This window comes from Vanacampus margaritifer, chromosome 20 (assembly GCF_051991255.1).
Source record: "Vanacampus margaritifer isolate UIUO_Vmar chromosome 20, RoL_Vmar_1.0, whole genome shotgun sequence".
Classification (NCBI taxonomy): domain Eukaryota; kingdom Metazoa; phylum Chordata; class Actinopteri; order Syngnathiformes; family Syngnathidae; genus Vanacampus; species Vanacampus margaritifer.
The window spans coordinates 17875582-17901689 of NC_135451.1; the positions used below are offsets into that span (position 1 = coordinate 17875582).

General features: G+C 44.8%; 1 protein-coding gene across 2 annotated transcripts in view; it reads left to right on the forward strand.

The window, feature by feature from the left end:
- Positions 1-25741, forward strand: part of LOC144040399 (serine/threonine-protein kinase H1-like) — a 76243-nt gene extending 50502 nt beyond the window's left edge. The window contains exons 3-6 of one of the 2 annotated variants that reach the window (XM_077554557.1): positions 15370-15884; positions 17145-17620; positions 18564-18805; positions 24867-25741. In XM_077554557.1, the coding sequence (XP_077410683.1) occupies positions 15616-15884; positions 17145-17620; positions 18564-18805; positions 24867-25142 (1263 nt within the window). In that variant the 5' untranslated portion in view covers positions 15370-15615 and the 3' untranslated portion in view covers positions 25143-25741. Of the gene's footprint in view, positions 1-15369; positions 15885-17144; positions 17621-18563; positions 18806-18931; positions 19002-24866 lie in introns of those variants that run through there. The other variant, XM_077554558.1, reaches the window with a different exon arrangement.
- The last annotated feature ends 367 nt before the right edge of the window (positions 25742-26108 follow it).

The window sequence follows — 26108 nt, forward strand, 5'->3', positions numbered from 1 at the left end:
AAAGGGACGAGTTGGGATATACTGGGTGGGTGTGGAGATTGGCGTTAGGTCAGGGTTCGAGACTTGGGTGTTAGAAGAGTCCATGATGGAATGTTTTTCCGATTTACCGGTACACATTTTTGATGATCCAATGAGAGTGCATTTGACGTTCAATGTACACAAAGACCAAGGGCAAGATATTCCCGAGGTAGCAGAACGATCAATCCTTCCGGTTGCATTTTTACATCTTCACACGCAACCGTTGCAGGCGATCTAAAAAGGCAGAGAAGAAGAGTGGCCTTGTGATAAAGCCTGGTTGTGCACCATGTCAAGCTCGCGCCATTTCTCCGACAAACGCAAGACGCTTGGAGAGCTTTTTGTCAGTGATCTGAGGAGTTTCCTGATCACTGGAGTCTCTCTTTCATTGCGGAATTGAGCTCACTGGTGGATGAAATGGAGCGCTCCCTTTGACTTTGCCTGACATTCAATTGCACACTTTGTTTCCCCTCCTTCTCATTTTCCTAAAGCTGTTGTTCCGCTCCCATCTGGCTGGCTTTCATCATTCGTTTAGTCGAGCCTGGCAGTGTGTGTCACCCGTCGGGAGACCCGCGGCCAAGCGGGAGATGTGATAGGAATGATCAGTTGCCGCCTTTCTACACATCTGTCAGCCTTTAATTCTCTGCCGACGCGCCGGCGGGAACGATGCGGCTAAAGTTGTGCCGCCATTCCATGCGTAGGCGCGTGAATCCCAAGTTGAGATTAAAAAATGAGATAAAAAAATACACTCACGCAGAGTGATATCGGCTAATGTCCTGCGGCCTGCGGAACGCTGAAGTTATCTGGCCAAAGTCTTTTCCGGCTTGGCGGAGTTGTAAAACCCTCCACCTCATTGAGGCGAGGACAGTATGGACGCCGAGATAAGACGCCTTTTAAGGGCCGCGCTGTTTATTCAAAGCATAAACCGGCAGAAAGGAGGCGACGGCGGAGTGGAATGTCACCGCATTTGCCAGCTTTGTTTTATCACGCCTGCCGTATAAAACGCAGGTGCTCGCGCTGATTCCGCACGCCGGAATTAAAAAGCACACCAGGGGACATTCCACCTTTTGCTTTTGTCCTTGAAATGGGCGGCAGGAAGCATTTTTATTTGCTGGCTTTCTTTGGTAAGTCGCTTTTAGGTGGGGTAGGTGTCAGCTCTTATTTTGGGGGGGATTGGAAAGACCCGATGACTCGAAAAATGAACTGACAGGGAACAAGTCCAAACTACAAATTCAAATCTAACTTGGCAAAGGCTGGTTATTGGATGTATTGAACTCATTCGCTCCTAAAAACGTATTTAAACATTTTTTATGAACATACAGAAGGCTTTGATGCAGCTTCTGACCTGAATAGGTCCCTTAAACCAAGGGTAGTTATTACAAAACAACGTCCAGCAGGTGGCAGCAGAGTTTAAGAGATCAGCCAGGGCCGTGTTGCAACAAGCTCTTTTTGACAGCGTTATCAACACCATTGTGGATAATGATCAAGCTATATTCTAATGCTAATTGCTACAAAACGGAAACAGATAGAATTATACTTATTTTTCTTTTGGTAGGTTCCACATAGCAATAGAACAGAATATTCTGTGGGCCTTTCAAAATCTGTCAAAATCCAGTAAAAGCAGCCGGGTGCGAAGGGGGTTGCTTCAGTGAAAATGGCTTCCAGTGACAGATTCTCCTGCTACACACGCTCTTCCATCGCACGTCACATCTGTTTGATGCAATTCCTCGTCTTCCTCGTGTTTTTCAAGTGAAGGGATAACAAAGTGCCGGTGGTGAAAATGACTTTGGAATGTGATCCGAGCGGCTCCTGTTGGACATTTATCGACGTATATCCGGGAGATGACTCCTTGTATTATTAATATTTGATTCACTTTATCAATGAATTATTCATGAGCATGACTGCCTAAAGTGCCGGGATCATCTTGCAATATGGCGGCTGGGAACAACAATAAACACTGCGCCGTGATTGACATGCGCGCGCTTGCGTGTGTGTGTGTTTATGAATGTGTGTGTTTTTGCATGCATGCTCTTACGATGACAATCCTGCTCTTGCTGGCCAACCCTGGTTTAAAGTCCAAATCTTAACTGTGTGTTGAAATCCTAGCCTTGACTTGTTTGAGAACTTGTTGTCATGACGACGTGATGCAAAGAAAGCGATGAGGTCCATTTGGCCAGACAACCCAACTGCAGGACCACAATGCGTGTCGTTCATCTTTTTTTTTATGGAAACTCGTCCGTTCGGCGTCGTCCCGTCCCATGACGGGAAATAATGGAAATATTATCAAGCTGCGTTATGAAGTCATTTGTCGCAGACGCCGGCACCGCGGCGGCCGTAAATCAGCGCTCGTCAGTTATTAAGCCGTGCAGCGCGACACATAAAGGCGTCCCGCCCGTCCCCCGTCGCCACCGTGAAGGATGTCCCCCCCCCCCCCCCCCCCCCCGTTCACGTGAACTTGAACCGTGCTGGCAACCCGCTTTGTTCCGCAGGTCGACTTTTTCATGCCGTTTCATTTGACGCAATTGGAGGGTTTACGGGAGGGTAAGACCTTGTCCAGCGCAGGCTGTGCGTGTGCGTGTGTGTGTTATTAATCAGTCAAATGCATCCCAGCATGCATTGCTGGATTGAAACACCTTACTTTGTACATGTCTTCAAAGTCGCCTATAAAAACCTTGTTTGAAAACCTCGTCCTCATTTGAAACTCTCACAGCCTCACTTTAAACACTTGCTTGAGAGTTTAAGCTCAAATTCAAAATCTTAGCACGTCCCCATAAATCCTTTTGACATAAATAGAATGTATTCTTCACAACTTTCGATCTGCTGACAGTCACCTGTCCTCATTATTGCGCACCTGACGCCATAATCACAACTTTTGTCTAAAACGCTGTGTTATCCCGCCATGTGTGTGTCAGTGTGCAGTGGTGGAAACGTTTGGCGTTGTCGCGTTCCAAATGTCACCTCCTTTATTTTGTGCCAAGCAGCAAGTAGAAGCGACCTTCCGCCCAACGTAGGGAGCGAACGTCGACGCGCATTCCTCATTTTCCGACGTGGACCAAAATGTCAGCGGCGACATCACAGCCACCCGTTTCCTGTGAACAAAAAAATCGTCGCAGATGTCCTTCCCGCTTCAATGACCGATTTTAGGCTGGTTGGCGTATGAGGGATACGTTCCAGGCCAACACGTGAAAAAAACAAAAATGTTTGGCACTCCGTTTTCAAGTGACACATTAAACAAAACAAAATGAACATTGCATGAATAAATACTCAAATATTCAACTAAACTATGTCTTTTCAGCTGACAAAAGACCGCTATCTTAAGGCTAGCATGTAATAGCAAACGCTATTTTCGAGCTAATAGCATTTGACATCAATGTTATTGTAATTGTGAACTTTGAAGCAACTGGTACGTCGACGCACACAGAGCAACAACACATAGCTTAGTTGTAACGTAGCTAGCTTAGTGCTAACATGCAATGTGAAATAGATGAGTTACTTGGCTAGAGAGCTAGGTAGTTAGCTAATGAGTTACTCTGTTAGTTATGTTTAAATATTACATATTTTATATAGTTTTAAGTCCTTGTGGTTACTTAGTTAATCAGTTCACTGGCTGGCTTTCTAGTTCATTAGTTAGTCAGTTAGTTAGCCAATAAGTCATCTAGCTAGCTAGTTATTTGTATGTTTTTTAAGTTTGTATTGTGTTGTGGTTAGTTACCGAGTCAATTTTAAGTTTGGGTGGTTAGTTTGACTTCAAAATCTTGTTAGCTTAGTAAGCTAGCTAGTCAGCTACTTACAGTATCTAGTTAGCTTGTGAAATTATTGTATCAGCGGTTTCCATGAGCCCAAATGAAAAGTTAAGGCAAAATGGCTGATGCTAGCTCTCTTTCAATCATGGCGGATTTGTGTAGTCTTACGTCAGAAATTGCGTTTGGAGCTTCCCAACCAATTATCAGCCATTGCGAAACAAGGCCGATTTTTCCACCAACACATTTTTTTCTCTTTTTCTAATTGAGTTTGTCGAACTGATATGATTGCAAACGTCTGCGCTAGCCGAACCTCTCATGCCTCCAGCTCCGAGCGCTATGCAAATGACCGTCGTAGTCTGTAATTGTTTAAGCAAGATTGATGTCTAAATTCATGCGGCAGTGGCACGAAACACTCCCAAATGGAGCCGCTCGACCGTGTTCGAACCTCTCGTCTTTTTTTGTCTTTTTTTTTTTTTTTTTTACCCCCGCCGCCCTCCCACGCTCGAACCCTCCCTTTCTTCCCTCGCAAAGCTTAAATGTGGCATCTGGACAGTTTGGCAGTTTTCGGCGAGAGGTGTTGAGCGCCGACTTAAATGAAGATGCATCACGCCTGTTGCAGATTTATCTCCTCTCGTATGGCCGAGCAGATGCTCGCCGAGTGAACCTGACGCCCCCCCGCCCCCCTTTTCCCCCATCAAAGCAAACAGGCGCAGAGCCCAGCAGCAGGTCTGTTCGCGGCCCTGCAAAGCATGCTGGGAACTGATTAGATGGCTGGCAGTTTCAGTCATTGGTTCGCTAGTCCAATTTTTTAATAATCGATTGAAGTTAGCTAGTTTCTTCATTCTTTTGATGTTCATCCATCATTTGTTCTTTAGTTACTCATTCTTTTTTTTATATAATCTTTTGAAGTCGGGCGGGTTAGTTAGGTGACTAGTTAGCTAGCTAGCGCATCGAATTTCTTGATTGAATTTTAAATCGGACTGAGTGAGTGCGTCAATTGTTTGGGCTAGTCGGGGGTCGTGTTTATTTATGCCATTTTGGAACAAAACTGATATTGAAGTAACATGAAGACTTAGCATAATGCATTGTATGTTTCCCGAGGTTTTTATGGCTTAGAACGATCACGTTTGTATTCATGTCGTTGGTGGTGCTTGATTTTGACCTTGCACGAAACGTTAGCGCGTAGCTACAAGCGCACGTGCTTGTTTCCGTGCTCCCGAGAGCGCCAAGGCGGATCTCATTTCCACCAGAAGAGCTCGGCTACGTCTTTATCGCAATAACACGCCCGAAGCCCATTTCATTTCCTGGAGGGCCTCGCACTCCCGATTGGTATCCAACGCTTGATTTACGCTAGCGCTAATGTAGAGCCGAGTCCTGCGGCCGTCCACGTATGATCTGCTTTGTGCCAATTTGTGTTTAGCGCTCCCTTTGACCTCCTCCGTCTTATCTGGCAGACGCAGGCGTGAAGGACGGCGTGAAGCAAACGCAAACGTTTATTGACTTGTAAATATTCCAAATGGATTGTCCGCGTCCTTGCGCGCTGTTTCCAATTACGGCGGGTTAATAATGCGCCTTTGTCGGGTCAACCCCGTCACGTCTCGCCGCCTGACTGCTTGGGTGTCGAAGATGCGGGATGGTGTCGGTACTCTCCGGGGTGGCGCTTGGAGTTTCGCCTCGCAGGTGGTTACGTCGTTTTTTTGCTGGTCGTCATTTGGGCGCTTTTGCTTGCATGAGCATGTCTTTGACTTCGTCCTGATTCATCACTAAAAACATACAGTTTATATTCTTTTGGAATCAAAATTATAATTAACTCATTGACTGGCAGCCATTTTCACTGAAGCAACCCCCTTCGCTCCCGGCTGTTTGACTGGATTTGGACTGATTTTGCAAGGCCCACAGAATATTGTGTTCCGTTGCTATAAAAACTTACCAAAAGAAAGATTAGAGTCTCTTGTTTCATCAAGAAAAAAAATATTTGTATCTGTTTCGTTCAATTAGCATTAGAATATAGCTAAGTTTCATCATTACACACAAATCTGTTTAGAACTGTGGGTAAATCAGCTTTTTTTCAACATGGCCCTGGTTGATCTCTCATACTCTACTGCCACCTGCTGGCCGTTTTTTGTAATAACTACCATTGCTTTAAGCCACCTCTTCAGTTCAGTGGCTGCCTCAAAGCCTTCTGTATGTATAAATATGTTTTCGGTACCATGGCAATATTTCAAATAGAAAGTTTTTATACTTTTTGGGGAGCAAATGAGTTAAATTAACTATGAAAACAATTGTATTTGTTTTATTTTTCTTAATTCAATGTCATTAAATGACGGGCCGCATTTTTTGTATTATTAACGATTCCTTTTGTTTTGTTATTCCACTTGTATTTTCATTTGCAATTCTATTTGATTTATATCCGACAAGATTGTCTTGTTTTCTTTGCGCTATAATTGATTTCAGCATCTGCAGTCGCTGATCTATTTAAAAGTGGATTCATAATATACACAGTGGCTGCTCCTACACCTTCACATTCATTTGAAAGAAAATCCAAACAAATAAACATCCGTCTCTTGGCGTGACGGTTGCCTGGCACCCGACACGTTCCTTTCACTTGGAAGCGGAATGTGGCTGGCCTGCGTGCGTTTGTATATGAAGACATGATGGCGGCCATCTGCTGTTGTTATTCTCTTGACACATTGGTTAGGAAAAAGCTGTTAAAAAGGTTCGAGAATGAAAACCGGAGCAGCGTACTTCAATGGAACAAATATAAAATAATCAATCTGTAGGCGTGTTGTTCTTTTTCTCCCCCTTTGGTCTTAATCCGTCGGCACTTAAAGACGAGCACAACTACTTATGGGAGCTTCTGGGAATTCCACTTGATCCCGCTTTAACGTTCCGGGATCAAGACGGGTGCACTTTTGCTCTTTCCTTTCTTTGGTTGAAAGTGAGGTTTAGTACTAAAATGACGCCCCCGCAAGATTTCATCCGCGGAATGAATGAAATCAAAATGGCCTTGAGTGATTGGCATCAATTTATGAACGGCCACTTGCCGAGCAGGTACGAGACAAAACGCGTGTTCATAAGCCAGATGGGTTGTTTTGGTTTCGTTGTAATGTCTTGAGTCAGGAAAGTCTTCATTCATGCGTTCATTCATTCATTCATAAGCAAAAATACATTGCGATTTTTATGTATTTATTTTTTTAGTAATGTTCCAGTCAGGAGTCCTAAATTATTCATCAGCCAGGTGAATTGTTTATTATCAGTCCATATTTAGTTTATTTACTCATTCATTCATTTTGTTTTAACTTTGTTGTAATGTCAAAGTCAGAGTCGTCCTCATGCATGCATTCACAAACCTTTTAGAACCGTTTTAGATATTTTTATTTAATTTTGTTACATATCTCCAAGCTGATGTATGTGAATGTCAAGTGAGTCGTTTTACTTTGTAGTGGTGTATCCATATGGAGAGACAGTAGTCATCCATTCACTCATAAGACACGTACGTGGATGCGTTCATTTTGTAGTAAGGTCACAGTCGGGAGACATTTTGCTTTGCAGTAAAGCTTCAGTGAGGACACGGTGGGGCGAGTCCTTATTTATTCATTCATTCATGAGCCCCACCGCGTTGATTTAACTTTGTAGTTTTGTCTCTGTCAGGCATGTCAGCATTCATTATTTCTTTCTTTCATTCATTCATAAGACAGGTAAAGTGATCTTTCTTTGTAGTGAGGCCTCATTCCTTTTGAAGTCATGTTAGATGTTTTGCTTTTTGGAGTAATCAAGTCAAGTTTATTTCTATAGTCCTTAATCACGCAAGAGTCTCAAAGAGCTTCACACGCCCGCAGTTGACAAACATCAACGGCATCCCCGAATCAAACCACAAGAGGGCAAGGAAAAAAAGAAGAAGAAAAAAACTGGCAAAAAAGAGAAACCCTGAGAAGATGTCTTGTTCTGAATCGTCAATAATTCATTCATTTATACGAGATGTTCTCTCAAGAGGGTGTGGAAAGGTGAGAAGAAAAAAAAAACATCAAAAGTCAAAGTTGGATTAATATTTTTTTTTTTTAAATGGCTGCAGGACTTGTGAGAGTTCCAAAGGATTTTCTTCTTTCTTTTTTCTTTTTAATTCCTCCCCGCTGAAGGTGCAGCTGAGCCAATTAGACAGTGAATTAAAAGCGGGACCCGCTGACCCTGCCCGACACTTGATAATCAGCGGACCAATCATTAAGCGCCAGATAACAAGCTCTGATTTGCTTCCTTATTACAGTTTGGCCACAATCCCGCCGGCGTTAGCGCCACTTCATGGCCTCCTCGCACGCGGGGTGACTTTGAGGCGGGCGCGGTTCACGTTGGCTGCCGAGTGCGCAACCACTGCCCGCTACTTTGTCAGACGCTGATTGCCTTCATGCCTTACTCAGGTTGGCTCATCTCATTTATGTGCTGCTCTGGAAAACCTTAAAGAAAATAATCAAAGGTCCAAATGTAGTCAATTTGGCAGCCAGTTTAAAAACATTTTAGTCGCTGGTTGCCTCTATGGCTTAATGCTAATGCTAACAAGCGTAATGCAGTGTTAGCAACAAGACATTGATAGTTTGTCAGCCGACCAACTCGTAATTTGACCAAACATTTTAAGACAGCACCCCTAGTGGCAGTATGCAGATAATACAATGTTCAAAATAAATGGCTAGCATTCGCCTTCCCTGGAAATGTATCATTTGTAACTGATCAATTAAATTAACAAGTAAATAAACAAAATATTGTTAAACGTCTAATATGTAGCCACATTTTTTACTGAAAATGAAATGAATTTTCATTTTAAAAATTGCATGAAAAAATAGAAATATGAATAAAAAACACAAATCCAATTACTTACTTTTTTTTTATTATGTTAAAACATTTCAAGTCAAAGTTACATTAGAAACTACGTTTAGAATAAAAGTCAAAATAAGTTTCATTTCAAAAAAAAATTTGAAATTACATTAAACAAAAAGAAATACAAATCAAATGAAAAATAACAAATATCAAATTATATAAGAAAATACAATTAAACAATTCATAAAAAACAACAAATGAAATCTAAACTTGAAAATCAATTCTTAATTCAATTTGGTCGCTTAAGTCTACATCTCAAAATTGTTTACTGTGTAAACAATCAATTGACACGTGATTGAAAAGCAGCAAATATGACAAACAAGCTTATGTCAATATAGGTAGGCAAATATGTGAGGTGGGCGTGGCCTCTCCTTGAAGACATTTTCCTTTCCCCGACTACTCTGTCAGTGTCCGCCCCCCCCTCCTCTTACGCCGGCAAAAAGTTCTTCCGTGATGAACGTGTGCTCGTGCGGCGGCGGCGGCTGAGCGTGTCGTAAATAAATCTGGCCGCTGAGAGCTCGGCGGCGGCGGCGGCGGAGGTACGCCAGGGCGGGAAATTGTACTATGATAAATATTGAGAGGCGCGATGAGCAATGGTTTTGTGGCGGCGCAGCATGAAATGTGGCTTTGTGATTGGACGCCGGCACTCAGGAGTAATTCAGGAGGATACGGGAAGGGACGCCAAGCAGGCCTGATGGAGTGTCCAAAATGGAGGACGGGCGCAGGGGAAGGAGGGGGAGGGGACTTGAGCCTGAGACTCGACATGCCGGCTCAACTTAGCCATCATCCGTTCACCATCAAGCCGTCATTCATGCATCCATCAACAATCCTTTTGCATCAAGAACGCTTCATCCATCTTTGATCAACCCTGCCATAGAAAGTGCGCGCATTTGTGGCAGAAACGTCCTCAGCGTGGCGCACGTAATAACTTTTTCAAATATTTTCCTTTTCTGACAAAGCCATCACATTTCCAGGTTTAAGAATGACATTTAGGGGTGTCGTTTTGTTCGCCGTTAAATGTCAAAACGGAAGCTTTTTTTTCATTTTGCAGAACATGCCGGCAAAGCTGTGGACAAAAACCTGCCACCTTCGCTCTCACCTTGCCGCATTGTCGTCACAACAGCTAGCGAGACCCCGTGAGGTGCTCCGCCACGCCATTATCTCGCCGCCACCTTGGTCTTATCGTCTCGGAGCAGGAATTGCGGCGGAGAACTGATTTCCCTGGCACTTAATGTTAGCATTCATCAGGGATTGTAACGAGCGCACGGGAATCCTTCCCGGAAGCTAAAGAGGCGTCTTTGGCAATCGGGCCGCCTGTCGGCTGATGAGGAATGTCGTGGACGGCCATGCTGCTTACGCTGCGTTCTGGAAGCGCTGCCGTGTTTGATTCCTGCCTGCCGCTGTCCACTGTGAGGACACCTTTGGACAGCCTTCAACCTGAAGCCGTAATAGATTGTGTTGAATGGAAAAAAGAGCCGTTTTCATTTACTAAAATATTACAAAAAAAGGACAAAAATAGCAGCATAAATGGAGCCAAGTAAAAAAAAAAGTGAACTGCAAGGTAGTGTAAGCGCCTTCTTATACTACCCCTTGCAGTTATTTGGAACAGACCTTCAAAGTGACCTTGGATTTTGAGCAACATGCTGCTTCACCAAGTCAGACATTCTTAACTCATTCAAACCCAACAACATATTTTTGTTGTTTTTATGCTAGGGCACACAGAAGGCTTTGATGCAGCCTCTGAACTGAAGAGGTGGCTTAAAGCAACGGTAGTTATTACAAAAAAACGGCCAGCAGGTGGCGGCAGACTATAAGAGCTCGACCAGGGCCATGTTGCAATTTGCTGGTGTTTTCAACAAGTTTGTGACTAATGATGAAAGAAGAGACTCTCATCTTTCTTTTGTTAGCTTCCATGTTTTTATAGCAAGAACACAATATTCTGTGGGCCTTGCAAAATCAGTCCAAATTCAGCCCGGCAGCGAAGGGGGTTGCTTCAGTCCAAATGGCTGCTGGGAGTGAATAAGTTAACTGCAGCCTGTTCTGCTAAATGTACCAAGACACTTGGCATCAAAGGGAAATTATTTTGACAGCTCAGACGAACCTTTTAAGGCCATTTGTAGCGTGGCGCGTCGTCTATCAAGCCGGCAAATTGAACGTGCGCCGCCCCTTTAAATGCGCGGGGACAAAACCAACGCAGTCTGCGATTGCTTTTTGATTGATGCGCCAGCGGACGCTAATTGGGAGGCTGCCGGTGTCATGGCGCAAATTAGCCCAGCTTGTCTTTGTGGCGATGATGTACGACGTGACATGACGGGTGACAGGCAGTCAAACAGGACCACCGCTTGACTACGCAAGAATAATCGTGCTCACTTTTGATTGGCACCGTCTGAGACATTTTCAGTTAGCAATTTTTCAGCAAGAAATCAGTCTTCACATCATCTCCATTTTTTTTTTTTTTATTCTATTACGTATACCGGAATATCTGATTCTGATTAGAGCTAATTTGCCCAAATGGACGACCTCAAACTAAAATGTCTGACTTCCTGTTGAATTTGGAACACGGGTCCTTGAGACGTTTTCGCGTGTCCTGTTATGGCTGACATGTCCACCTCCTTTCGTTTAAAAAAAATCAATACATTTCTTTATTTAACAAATTGAAATCAAGAGCCCAAACATTAAACCCACCTGGTTTCACGCGGGCCGGTGAAACTGCTGTCAGGGCCTAATCGGGATCACTGTCAGAGCTGGCTGATGAGCTGATCATTTCAATCAGGTGTGGTGGAGGAGGGATCCATGTAAAACATGCAGGTTAGGCGCCCTTGAGGACCCCCTGATCTGCTGATTGCCAAACGTGTAGTTTTCGTACCCCTTGTGGTACGTGGGTTCCCTCTAGTGTTACATGAAAGAAAAACGGAATTAAAGTCCAAACTGTTGACACTATTCCTCAAGCCTATTATCATTATTATTATTTTCACAACATTCGATTTACTTTTTAGGCGTAAAACCTCTGCCTCTACTTTTTATGACCTCATTCCGTATGTGTGTGTGCTCGTTTTTTTTTTGGGGGGGGGGGGGGGGGTTGTGTTAAGCATGTAGTGTATTTCATCCCGCCGACCCACACACACACACAGACAAGCCTTTGCTCCAGTGTGGCTGCGAAGGTGGACGTAACCTTTGCGAGGCCTTTGCTTGATTGCTTTGATCCACCCTCTCACCTTCGCCGGTGACGGATCACGACACAGTCAGGAGATTGTCTGGCGTCACACCTGCGTGTCAACGACCAAAGTGGTGACACTGCGCTCTTGTTTTTCTCCCCGCGGTGGCAATGCGGACGCCAAAAGGTGGCTCCGCCTCTTTTGCACCTTCCTCACTTTCACTTGAAATGGTGGCCCGTTAGCCTGATAGCATGTTGCTAATGCTGACGAGATGTCAGATGATCATTTTAGTTGAGTTTAATTTGAGTCGTGCCGTCAAGCTCATCTTTTCTGCAGCTGAAGTCAATAATGTTATTTATAACTTTTTTTTTTTTTTTTTTTCATTTTTGGCACCATTAGAATTGTTTTGTAATATTTTGTCCCTCTGCCGTCCACACAAATTGGCCTAATGAAAACATTTCCCAACCATTCCGATAATATCTTGATTGATTGTCGGATGATTCTAAGCGGCTTCTGTTTTTCTGTCCTTTATGGAAAACGATTGGGTTCGACAATTGTAAATGTTAAACCTCTTCAATAGTTTTGTGGTAGCCACAGACTGATAACATTGTCATCTCCAGACACTTTCAATATTTGAAACGATTTCCATGATCCAAATGTTGATCATTTGTTTTCCACAGGATCAACGTTTGCAATTGCAATAATAGATTTGAGCAATTTGCGTTTTTGTTCTTTCACTGAGCGCTTAATTTAGAGTGAGAGCTAACAAGCATCTTACGAAATAAACTCACTCAGCGCGATATGATTTAAAAAAAAAATTAAATAAAAATTGAATAAAAAGCCGCACAGCAAGGCTGGAATTTGTGCTGATTGATTGGGAAATGATCGTCTTGATTAGCTGGCGGTTGGAGGGACGAGAGGCAGGTAAAAAGCAGCGGGAGATCGTGATGAAAGTATCGACGACTTGCCTAAAAGTCTTTCACGATGTCATCATGTGAAGAGAAATCTGCAAAGAAAGCCGCAAGTGAGTGATTTGAAGCGCAAGACGAGCTCAAGCATTTTGACTTTTCAGCGACTCGGACCCGCTGATGGATGCGTTGCACGTATTAGACTCGCGTCGCTTGTGTTTCTGCCACCAGCAAAGCTAAATAATTGAAAACTTCCAGCTCCACGTGCCATATATCATCTGGACCGAGCACAGAAAAATGTTTCTGCCTCACACTTTGTTGTTTTAACGGCGAGGAGCTCGCATAAAGCAACGTTGCTTGTATCCAATCAAGTGCTTTGATTGATTTCTTTTTTCCTGTTTTGTATTTTAGATGACGTTTCAACCTTCTTTAATTTTTGCCCCAAAATATCTTTACAATAGTCTTTTTATTTGACCATTTCTGACTCTGACTTGGTTTTGACTCTGGATTCGGGTTCGAATTTCCCGCCCTCTATCGGCCGTGACCTCACCTGCGCATTGTGTACATGAGAAGGGAGGGTGCAGTTTCATTTTTAGGCCACACGAGGCGGTAGCAATTTGAAATTCAATTTTCCGCATTGAGCAGCGTTACATTCTCAAAATTAATTTTCCATCACTGTTATATGCCTGCGATTGGCTGGAAACCAGTTGAGGGTGTGCCCCGCCTACTGCCCGAAGCCAGCTGGGATAGGCTCCAGCAACCCCGCGACCCTTGTAAGGATAAGCGGTTCAGGATCGATGGAAGGTTAGAAATCCAATATTTATCCTGCTGGTGGGGTAAATACATCTAAATTCTAAATTGTTTTTGATCCATTAAAAAAAAAGTTCTACTGGACTGTTATCGTTGTGTTATGCCGTCACTGACGTGCGGATTCTCACCGAAAATTGCACCTTGAGAAGAACATTCTCGCATCAAGTTGCACAAACAGGCTGAGGAAATTGTAAACACTCCCTGGGGGAGGTCACGAAGCGCCTGACAGGTTGGTGGCGCCCTCACCGCCCTGAAGGCTCGCGGTACGCGTGTCGCGGCGTTGTTCATCAGAGCGGGCGGCCATCTTGTGATCACACTCCCCGGAGGGAGGTCCGGCCTTCTCAAGGCCGATTTCGCACCTCGGTGCTGATGTGAGGCCGGAAACGGAAAAAAGGAAGGCGAAAATATTGTTTGACGGATACCTCGAGTCTTACCGAGTGGAAATCCCTCCCAAAAAAAAAAAATGCTGAATAAAATGTTGCATTAACATTTTGTATCCAGTCACACATGACTTTTTTTGTGTGTGTGTGTGTGTGTGCCACTTGTGAGTTGTGCTGGAACAAGTTCCGAAGAGTAAAATGAAATATTTAGCAGTGTGCGTGTGTGCGCGTGCGTGTGTGCGCGTGTGTGCGTGCGTGCGTGCGTGCGTGCGTCAAACCCAGCCAGCAGTGTTTCTGTTCCAAATGGTGATGCAAGACGCATGTAAACATGTCCATCCAAGCATTCTGCCATTTTGTCCCAACTTTTCTCAGCTCTGTTGACAACCACACACTTAAAAAAAAAATGAAAAAACTCGATTCCTATATATTCTCTCTCACTCACACAAGACGCTTTATCTTTTGCGTTTTTTTTTTTTCATTTTTATCTTTAAGCAAGCAAGTGGCTGCAAGTAATCATGTTTTATTTCCACTCAATACGAAGCATTTTCATGTATTTATTTTTTATGCTGGTGATGAATGACGATAGCCAAAGCTTATCTTATCTCTGCACAAACATGTTTTTTTGTTTTTTTTGTGTGAGCACGCCAGTAAAAACAACAATAAAGGCCCGGCATCTGCTGCCATTTGACACGTATTCCACTTGTAATTGGAAAAAGGCGGATTATGAAACAGATGCACCTCATAAAAAGGCCATTAGGAAAGTTTTTATCTTAATGAAACACCTTTATTGTACGTTAAAGCAAAGTGTCACGTCGAGCACCTTGTTTAACGCGCTCTAATGTTTTACTGCGGCGAAATCAAATCGTATTTATGTGACGCACACGAATGAATGGCGTGCTTTTCAATGGACTCAAGGATGTTTGTGATGTTCACTCTCTCATTTAGTAAATTGTGTCAATGTTATTTGCATGTGTAAAAATAGTCAGAAACAACTAAGAGACGACGCTAACATTTTCTTGTGGTTCCTTCTTGTTCAAGCGTTGTCTGTAAATAATCTGCAAAACGACGACGTAGTGAACTTGCAACATAAAAATGTGCGCTGAATTGTAGATGACATTTTGTCGACTTAAAATGCTAATCGCGATTGCTAACTGTTAGCACAGTTGATGTCTAGGATAAGTCATGCATCGTAGCCCAGTCATTAGCTGTGGTGCTAGCAAGCTTAGCTAATGAAGCTAACCAGCTGTGTTCCATCACCCATATGCTATGCTATCTTAGCATCTCGATTTGTCATTTGATGCTATTCTTCCGTTTTCACCATAGACAACTTAAGCTAGCTTCCTTGCTCAGTAAGGCTTTTACAATACTTGTCTGGAGAATTTTGTGGAGTTCCCCGGAGTAATACAACAATTTTGAAAGTTAACTTTTAAGGGTGTTTTTTTTTAAAGCATTTTCTTTGTTGTGTGTGTTTTTTGTTTGTGTTTGTAAACAGCCCAAGCACCATTGACAGTCGGTTGTCATCTGAGCTCCATTGTGTCCTCGGCCAGTTGAGCAGCGACAAAGCCTTCAAAGCTCTTTCCTGCCCGCGTGACGCTTTCAGGATGAAGACGCTCCAAGCAGAGTGTGACACCTGCTCAGCGGGCCCGACTTCACACGTTGCGGCTCGCATCAAGCGGGCTGGCCGCACTTGAGGGCCGCCGCAGCGCAAGCGAGCCGCCGCACTGCCGCCATTCACACGATGGGCTGCGGGACCGGCAAGGTGCTTCCGTCCCAAAATGGAAATGAGAATGAGGAGAAGAGCAAACGCGACGTGAGCGTGCTGCAGTCGCTGGTGGCCTTCGCCATGGAACGCGACCACCACGAGGAATCAAAGAAGAACGTTAGTGGCTTCTTTTCCACGAAAAGCAGACGCGTTCCTGCGGGGCAAACGAGCTTTCGATTTGAAAAGCAGCAGGAGAAAAGTGGAGACACGTACAAGGACAAGTTTGACGCCCGGGTCAGCTCAAGGTAGGAAACCGATGACATCATCAAATGGAATGAAAAATAATTTGGGGTCACACTTTGCACATTGACCACATTTGCCACTGTATATAACAGATATATATATATTGAAGTGGAGATAAACTTCCCAAAATCTTTTTCCACAAAGCGACGGCGGCTAACATTACACCAACAACCAGTAAGTAGCTCAGTCGTTAGCTGTGGTGCTAGCAAATGACGCCAACCATCTTTTTTCACACCGTGTTTCATCACCCATATGCTATTCTAGCTTAGCATCTTGATTTGTGTTGTTGATAAATTCCCTTCGAGGGCAGATTGTCGTCCATTTTGGGGTTTTCTTGCGTCACACTTAGCAACTGTTACCATGCGGATGGTCAATCGTTTCAAGACGTGATTAAACAGCTACCAACCCATAGAATCCTCAAGGGTTAATTAATCAAGGATTAATCGCACGAATTCCCTTCACTACAGACACAACAATCTCGGTGATAACACAACATTATCTCATGTACGTCATCTCATAATAAATTCACTTTTCTTCTGGTCTAAGGAAATGAAAAGAACATCCTGGTGGCTCTGGTGAGCACTTTCTGCTTTGTATAGCGTGCCAACATTTCCCAAATGACAGCATAGCAGCTAATTGCGCCTTTGTAATGATGTTATTAAAAGAGTGAAAACAGAAAGCGCGCCACCTGTGGGGCGTCTCGCGCTCCACAAGGAGATAATGAAGCCTTTCAAAAGAGCAATCTACAATTTGAGCATGTGGCGGGAGAAATTAATTGTCTGCCAAAAAACATGTTCAGTAGTCGCTCGCAGAAAGAAGCCAATCGGTGTGGGACCACTATATTCATTTTTAGATATTTTTGGGGGGGAGGCTCGGGGCACCGACCATATAAGGTAAATGACGGAAAGGGAGTGTAAAACTAGCCACCCTACTCTTTGATAAAAACGCATGCTGCATTTTATTTCCAACCTTACCCAACGTGAACTGATAAAACCAACCTGTAATTTTTGCCGTGCCGTTACACCCCTAATGTTTATTGTGGTTATTCTTAGCGTTCAAATCCTGGATTTGCTCCCTGCTAAAACCCTCCCTGTTGGTTCAATTACACCCACTTCATTTAACGAGAAGCTGCAATTCCCCTCATGAGTGCGAATTTTCTCCATCCCGCTGACAATGAGAGCGCAAATCGTGCTCCAGATGCGCGGACAGCTGCGCCCGCCGTGCTCCGACGACTCATCAGCGTTCCCATTCTGCCTCGTCAGATACCGCATCAAGGCTCTGATCGGTCGTGGGAGCTTCAGCCGGGTGGTGCGCGCCGAGCACAGGACCAGTCGCCGACCCTTTGCCATCAAGCTGATGGAGGTGGAGACCCCCCAGGCTCGAGAGGTGTGCGCGGCCGAGTTGGCGGTGCTGCGGCGGGTCCACCACGCCAACGTGGTCCGTCTGGTGGAGGTGTTCCAGTGTCCCAGGAGGGTCTATGTGGTCCTGGAGCTGGCCACGGGAGGGGATCTTCTAGACCGCGTGCTCAGCAGGGGGCACTACACGGAGCGGGATGCCGCTCAGGCCCTGCGCATGGTCCTGGCCGGGGTGGGCTACCTCCATTCGCTGGCGATCACACACAGAGATTTGAAACCGGAGAATCTACTTTACTACCATCCAGGCGTCGACTCCCGCCTGCTGGTGACCGACTTCGGATTGGCGACATTTGGAGGCGCCGAGACATCAGGCAGAAATCCCAGTAAGTCGCACGGAGTACCTGCAGGTCTCCCGTCGGAGCATTCAAGCTTATAGAGGGACTTAACTTGACCTCTAAACTTTGAAATGCACATTGTTGAATGTTCCAGCAGATTTTGCATGACTTGCTGTTCTCAAACAAGGAGCCAAACAGAAAAAATCACAACAGGTGTTTGATCCATGAAAATGTCCAAGGACGTCAACATCTCTGTGAGGTTTTAAGTGTCTTCCTATTTCTGCTGCTGCTGATGACACTCTGAGTTCAGTGGCCAGCGGTTTGATGCCTGAATGGACTGATGAATGTCCCGGTTCAATCAGAACAGCCGTCTTCGTTATGCTGTTCACATTTTGGCATCATGAGACTAAGACGGCAAGCAACAAATGATCAGCAACACCTTCAAACGGAATGTTGACCAATGAGCTTAGAGTGTCACAAATTGTCCTCAGTGGGTTGCCGTAGAGATACAAAAGACGTTTCTCAATTGGCCTTCTTGACCGTTCTTGCGAATTTTCATCAGTTGTAGCCCAAGACCCATTCCGAATCAAAGTACGCAAAACCCAAGAACGCACAAAATATCCGGATGTTGTTCTTGTCTGTAAACCAAGGATGCATTGGATGGTGACTTAGGAAAATATCCCCACATTCACATTTCTTATAGAAATAGGTCAGAGGCACGGGAGAAGTTCTTGTGAATTATGTTCTGGAGTATGTACTTATTAGGAAGACCGTACTTGCTGAGTTCACGAAACCGTACTCTGCGTTCTTGATCTTGAGAAACAGCTAGAGAGACTGGAAGAGTCACAGAAAGGTACAGAAGTAGACATGCTTGGAAAAGTCTATTCCTGGATCAAACTTTCTGGACTTCCTCAATATTTTTCAAGGTAAAAAGGCAGGCAAGTCATGTAAAGTCTTAAAATTGGCTAAAACTACCAACTTCTGACTTCAGGTGCCCAAAGCGGAGACATCAACGGGACTAGCAGCACTTGGTCCTTACGAACCACATGTGGAACGCCAGAGTACATGGCTCCGGAACTGGTGCTGAGGAAACCCTACTCCTGCGCTGTGGACATGTGGGCCGTCGGGGTGATCGCCTACATCATACTCAGCGGCGCCGTGCCCTTTGAGGATGACACCCAAACTCAGCTCTACAGGTCCATCCTTCGGGGGAAGTACGGCTTTCGGGGAAATGTAAGTTACCAGTTCGGACACCTTTCTTTGTTTGTGCAGGATTTGAGGGATAAGACAAGTTTTATTTTGAGGCATGACGGCAGTTAGTGCCTAAAATAATTTGATTCCGATTTTCTTTCAACATAGCTCATAGTTCTGGTTCTTGGTCAGAGTCTCGAAAAAGCTTCCCATCCACCGCTGTGACATGAGTGGCGCCACAAGGAAGATCATCCGGTGAAATTGCCTCCCACCCAAAGGACCAGCCAGTCAATCAGTCATGCCAAGGGACCGTTTTCTGAGGGCCATCACCACCAAGGGTGCGAACCGGGCGGGATACCCAGGGTGTCAGGCTGAGTTCTTAACCCCACTGAACAAAGAATCCGGTTCCCCTTGACGGTCCATCCTTGTGCTTCTCGGTCATAGGGCCTAAAAATGTTAGTCACCCGCGGCTGTGACTTCCTTTGGCTGGAGTTGGTCACACCTCGGCCGTTGGAGTATTCCCAAAAGTCGCAGTTGAAAGCCTCCGAGCTCTTTGCCAGCATAAATTGGAAAAATGTACAGTGAGCAAGTTGCAACACAGGCATTCCGTGTGTGTGTGTGTGTAAAGAACAGAGCACGGATATGCTAAATTTAGCCCAATCTCCCGCCTGCTTCAGCTCTTGCGAGAAGGCAACAAAAGGGCACCCACCGCGTGTTCTCCAGGAGCTGAGGCGTGTATTTTTAACAGTAGAGCTGCGAGGTGAGTTTGGGATTGTGCCTTCACGCTTATCTTGGATTATTCACTTGCCCATAATCTGACATTTCTAGTCCAAGGCCTTGGAATGTTATCCCCCGTGTTTACCCTCATCCACCGCCGACCGCCGACGGAACCAATGCGCTCAATACTTGGCTTTTACTTTGGAATTCCAGGTTGGATTTTGCCATGCTTTGTGTTCTTTGCGGGATGTTTCGATGGCAGGAGGTCGGTTGGTTGGTTTGTTCTCGGCTGACCTCTCACAAGCACTGACCGACATTTACAAACAAAATACTTATCATTTATTCTCAACAGTGAATCATCTTCATTTCATAGCATTTCTCCTGATGAAAATGCTTCCAGAATGTGTATTTGGATTGTATGTTTGATTTTTGGTTTCATCCAGTCAGATCTAACTGTGAAGTGTTAGCATTTAACCAATTCTCATCAGCCTTCGTACTGTGTATAGCACTGCAGGGTATGATTGTAGAATCATTTGTAGACCCATCGGTCAACACATTACAGGACCGAATGGTGTGTTAGCAGTTGAATGCTAGCATGCTAACTACTGACAGGATAAAATTCCCGGACTAGTCACATTAGCCTTCTGAAATTGTAACTTCTTGCAGGCCCCTGACGGGTTGTCATTCAGTCAGCACCTGACAGGACAGTGCGGTAACGTTAGCAGTTAGTTGCTAAGATAGCATGCTAACATGCTAACTGTTACCATTACTCTGCCAGTTAGCCTTTGCAGTAGTAGCTTCCCACAGGGAACGATGTAGAACGCTTGTGGAGGTGACTCGACTTGAGACGGTAGTTGTTATGCTAACATAAATGCTAATTGCTAGCATGCTTGATGTAGCTCCTTGACATTGGCTCTGATGGTTCATCATTCAGTCAGTACCTGGCAGGACAATTCAGTATGTTAGCAGTTGGTTGCTAACATAGCATGCTAACTGTTACCATTACCCTCCCATTCTTGTTAGCTTTTAGAAATAAGCTACCTGCAGTAGCGTTCAACATGGCATGACTTTGAACGCTTGTGGGTCTGTTCTGCCATTTGACGGATTGTCTACCAATCGACACGTGCCGGGATGCCAGACTCGGCCCGCTTCTGATTGGCTAACTCCTTTTTGTCTCCACAAGAGTGCGCGTCCTTGGAGTTTACCGGCAAGATGAAGGTGACTCAACTGGCACTTTTCCGAAAGTTCACATTGCGGGACCCTGCATGCAAGCCCCCTCGCGACACCACTGACACACAATCGCACATAGACTACAGCACGTCCACACACACACACGGACACACTCGCACTCCTCCGAGGTGCAACCACCACTTGCCCGGGGGCATGCGCGCCACAGTGTCACACTGATGTGTTTACCCAGCAGTGCGAAGGAGGAGGCGAGCAGAGGAGTCGGAGATGGATTGCAGGGGGGGGATTTGGTGGGCGGGGGCTGGGGTGGGATTTGGGGGCGCTGTCGGTACAGTGCCACACGTAGCGGGAAGCCATTTGAGCATTCAGTCCTTCTGTTTAAGCTACTAGGATGCTCTTTGTTCTCACTAGTAGGACATTTCACTGCGCTAGTAGAATGACTGGAGCGTATTAGCATCATTTTCCCACCACAATATGACAATTCTGCACACTAGTAGGACAAATTTGGAGTTAGGAGTAAAGCAAAACCTCGGCACTAGCTAACATCTGGACACTACCAATACTTCTCCTGAAGCACATGACAAGTAGAATTTCATTGTGTCACTAGTAATTGTCACAGCTCGTATAATGGGCTGAAATAAATGCCACCGGGAACTGAATTTGAATTGTTTGAATTTCAAAACCTGAATAATTGCAGTGAAAAACGGAATGTATTTTTTTTATTTAAAAATTCTATTTATTTCTGATAAATATAAAATAATAAATATATAAATAAATAATAAATATATTATAATTATTTCCCATATATTTCTTATTTCTAATACTAATTTTAATTAATATCCAGAATAACTGCGAGAGACGTTCTTTAGCAATAGCAATTGATGGCTTCTCTTCGGCCAATCAGCAACCTTCGTTTATGAGCATGTGACGCAGTTGAATCTCCTCAGCAGCTCTTAACCTTTTACAGCACTAGTTTTGCCTCACTAACGTCATGTCCTACTAAATAGACCTTAAGATGGATATCAAATTAAACGGCTTCCATAGGGAGAAAAAGCAGAGCAGGAGGAAGAAGGGGTGTTGCCCGGGGGGGGGGGGGGGGTGTTGGTTGTTGCGCTGGGGCTTTTTACACCTTGTGTGTGCGTGTGTGACAGATGCAAAGCTCAAGAATTCCCTCCCACAAGATCCCCCCCCCCCGACTGCATTGTGCCGCACACTTTTGTCTCGATGACCCAAAGCAAACATCTGCAGCAAGGCAGCGTGGGATCAAAAAAAAAAAAAAAAGAAAAAGATCCAAGTGAAGCCAGGCTGCCCCCTAGCGAATGCGCCGTGAACACACACATCTGCCCTGGTGTGTGTGAGAATATTGTACATGACAGCACAATTTCTCCTGCATCCGCGTATTGATGTTTACATTAAGCCGCTTTTTGTAGCGTTTCCATCGGCTCGGTGTGAGTGGCGAGTCTTTTAAAGGACGGCTTGCATTTTCGATGCTGCCACCAAACGATGCTCAACGCTTTGGTTTTCACACCACTTTGTGAAAATCAATCCATCCACACAATAGAAAATGAACAAAAGAATCCAAACTGGCATCTACTTGGCCAGTACTCGTGCTACTAAATGCAAATTCTATCTTTGGAATGCAAACTTCATGGCAGTTCGGTGTCCTATTTACTAGTATTTTTCTTAATTGATTATAAATCTTGTGAAAATATGTTTTATTTTATGCTTTATTTATTTCTTTATTTTTAATTGGATTAACTCATTCACTGGCAACCATTTTGACTGAAGCAACCCTCTTCGCTCCCAGCTGTTTGACTGGATTTGGACTGATTTTGCAAGGCCCACACAATATTGCGTTCTATTGCTATAAAAACATGGCCGCTACCAAAAGAAAGATTAGCGTCTCTTCTTTCATCAGGAAAAAAAAAGTATATTTTTCTACCTGTTTCCGTTTTGCAGCAATTAGCATTAGAATATAGCGAAGTTTCATCATTACTCACAAATCTGTTGAAAACGGTGAGGAAAAGAGCTTGTTGCAACATGGCTGATCTCTTATACTCTGCTGCCACCTCCTGGCCGTTTTTGTAATAACTACCATTTAAGCCACCTCTTCATGTCAGAAGCTGCGTCAAAGCCTGCTGTATGCTCTAGCATTAAAAAAAAAAAATACTAATAATAAATAATTATGTTTTTGGAAGTCCATGAGTGAGTTAATTTTAACAATGTATTCATTGAAAATGTAGATGACATTTTTGTAAATGTTTTTAATCAGTGTATAAAAATTATGAAATCACTAAGAACAAAACGTTATTCAGTCAAATCTAATAAGTAGTATACATTCATGACACATTGTTTTTCATTTTTCATGATCTCACTTTTCACTCTTTTTGTGCTTGTTGTGTTTACAACATGTCACTTTGCGTCTCATCAAGTTGGCGTAGCAGAAAACTTGAACCTGAAAATCCTTCCGACTTTCCTCCTCCTGCGTTGTCACGTTTAGGGCCTCGAATTGAGTGTAGGAAAAAGCAGCGTCAGAGTTATCGAATCGCCTTTCGCTCTTTTGTCTAATTGTTGCCGTGCTCTTCTGCTCGGGTCAGGATGGATCAGAGACAGGATGAAAAGGGGGGGGGTTGGGGGGGGGGGGCACGAGCGCCTTATTCAGGCTTTAACAAGATGTAGCTTAATGAAGCAAGCGCTCCCTCAAGGTTTCCCCCCCGAAGGCCTTATCGGAGCTGCTTTGCGCTTCCTGGGCCGTGATGTATCGCCGGCTCGCTGGCTCCCAAACGCAATAAAGCGCCAGTTTATGTGCGCGCCCGGAGATAACCCTCCTGCGGGGGTGCCTCGCTTGCCGGGGAAACAACAACAACAACGCTGCTCTTTGTTGTGCCACCGCAGCACCGATGGAGGGACCGAGAGCAAAACTTTTACGAGGCTCAGCTGCTTTTTTTTTGCCATCCCGGCTGACACTTGTGCAAGTGTGTGTGTGTGTGTGTGTGTGTACGCATGTGTGTGTGTAGTTTCAGGAGGATAAAAGATGTCAGGTACGCCCTGCGAGACTTTATTTTAGTGCCATCCTTTTCACTCTCAGAAAAAAAATGAAGTAGACTAAGGGGGGGAGTCCAAACTTTTTCATTTCCACATACAGACAAATGGAAAGATTCTTTGATTGTAATTTATTGAACACTAAAATCAATCAGGCAAGCGATGACATATCTCGTTACTTTGAAAAGCTGCTTGCATATAACGGCTTTGTGTTAAAGGTGACGAGGCAAAGATTTTGGGGTGGCCTCGGCCCTGCACTCAACAACCACCAAATCACATCCTGATTCAGAACCAAAACTGCTGGAAGCGGAACATTAATGTTCATAAATTGGACCTTGACATAAGTCACACAGCGGAAGAAATATCGTTGCTCCTAAAATACAAAAAAAATCATGAAAACTCTATTCTATACTCTAACGTCAGCGTCCCAATACTTTTGTCCAGGCCCGACTTCTCCTCTTTTGGAGCTCCCCGCCGCCGTTGTCCATTTCACACTCGATTAGGCGAGATTATCCGGTAAGGGGAGACGATGCCGGAGACCTCCCCAAAGTCAAAAGCCCGAGATTTGCGCCAGCGAGCGCGCTTGATTGGAGGAGGAGAGGATTGAAGAGTGGATTAAAGCTTTGCGAGACGTTTGTTGCTCTTGTTGTTTGTCACGTTGCGCTTCAGCGCCAACAAGCAAAGCAAACGTCGATCCGCTTGCGGGGGAGAATTTGGGATTCCGAACAAGCCTCTCGCTGCAAAGGTCAGTTCAGGTCCGATCAGAAGATGGACAAATCTATCCAATCTATTTCAACAACTCGTACAGTTTACGGCAACGTTTTCATTTAAACATCGACACAAATATGATAACGATCCAGCCCTCGTCCCCGCGTCCAACAAGTCAAAATGCATACAATAGAAACGCTTCCAATATGAATACACCCTAGACATGTTTCATAGCATGTAACGTATTTGCTCCCAAACATGTATACAAACTTTCTATTTTAAATATTGACACGGTCCCAAAGACGTATTTATACGTTTTTTTTTTTTTTTTTTTTTTTTTTTAAGTTTTTATTTTTATGCCAGAGCATACAGAAGGCTTTGATGCATCCTCTGAACTAAAGAGAATGCTGGTTTTGTTCTCACTACGATCCCGTCTCATCTTGCGCAGCCTTGGCCCTCCGTGTCCAATCCCGCCAAGGACTTCATTCGGGCTCTGCTGGAATCGGACCCGGGCCGCCGTCTGCGTGCCGAGCAAGCCTCGCGCCACCCGTGGATTCTCACCGCGGCCGCCGGATCCTCGGCGAGGAACCTCCACAGATCCATCTCCCGCAATTTGCGGCACCGGGCGTCCCGCAACTCTTCGCGATGCCACAGCAGGACCACAAACTCGGCGGCGGACGTCCGTTCCATAGCCGAACGTCCTGCTGGGACGTTAGCTTGGTGAGGGGGAACGCTTGTGAGGTGCGAGGAATTCGCAAGCAGAGCCAAAATGTAGTCACCATTGGTCAAAGTGGGACGGTACCATTTCAGCTTTGTGGATTGAGTTACTTACTAACACTCTATTTCTAAAAAAAAAAAAAAAAAAAGAAATCTAACTAACACTGACCTTGGATTCTGCCTGCCTGTGCCAAGATGGCCGCCCTGTGCGGACGTTGGATTCTGCCTGCCTGTGACAAGATGGCCGCCCCGTGCGGACGTTGGATTCGGCGCCGTGCTAGTCTTTCTAGATGTCTATGATGTGGATTTTGTCCATTTTTTTTTCTGCGACCACAACATGAGGAACATCCACAACTTTCCGTCCCTCAATGTCATCTGTCGCTTTTGTGTGTCGTTGGCAAGAGTGCGCCACGACGCCGCATAAACCCCAACCAACGCTTCCGTAATTGTGTTTGGCGGCTCACTCGCTGGAGGACACGTTTGTCCCTCCAGTGAGAATTATCGGAGGTTTGATAAAAGCCGATCATTATCTGCCCTCGCCGGCTGACCCGCCATCAATATTCCTTGTGGGGAAGAAAACTTTCTTTCTCATCTTTTCATTTCAATAAACAAGCGTCTTGCGGCTCTTGTGTACGAAACATTTTTGTTTTGTTTCCTTCTCTATCGCGGCGCAATATTTGACAAGCCGCATTCATTTTGCTCCCATTCAGGCGGCACAACAAAATTCCGCCGAGCGACTGATAAAAGGCGGCAAAATGGAGTCGCAGGCAATCGCACAAAGCGCCGTTTTTTTTTTTTCTCTTTAGCTTTTCCTTTTGATGATGATAATTTCATTTCTGCGGCCGCCATTCTCTTTTTGCCAGCGCCTCCTCTTGTGAGTCACCCAACGCCGTGTGGCTTGTCAGGCTGGATTCGTGGAAAAACAAACTTGGGGTCTTCGAGTTGCAGCTTGGGGGTCTGCCAAATATTTCAG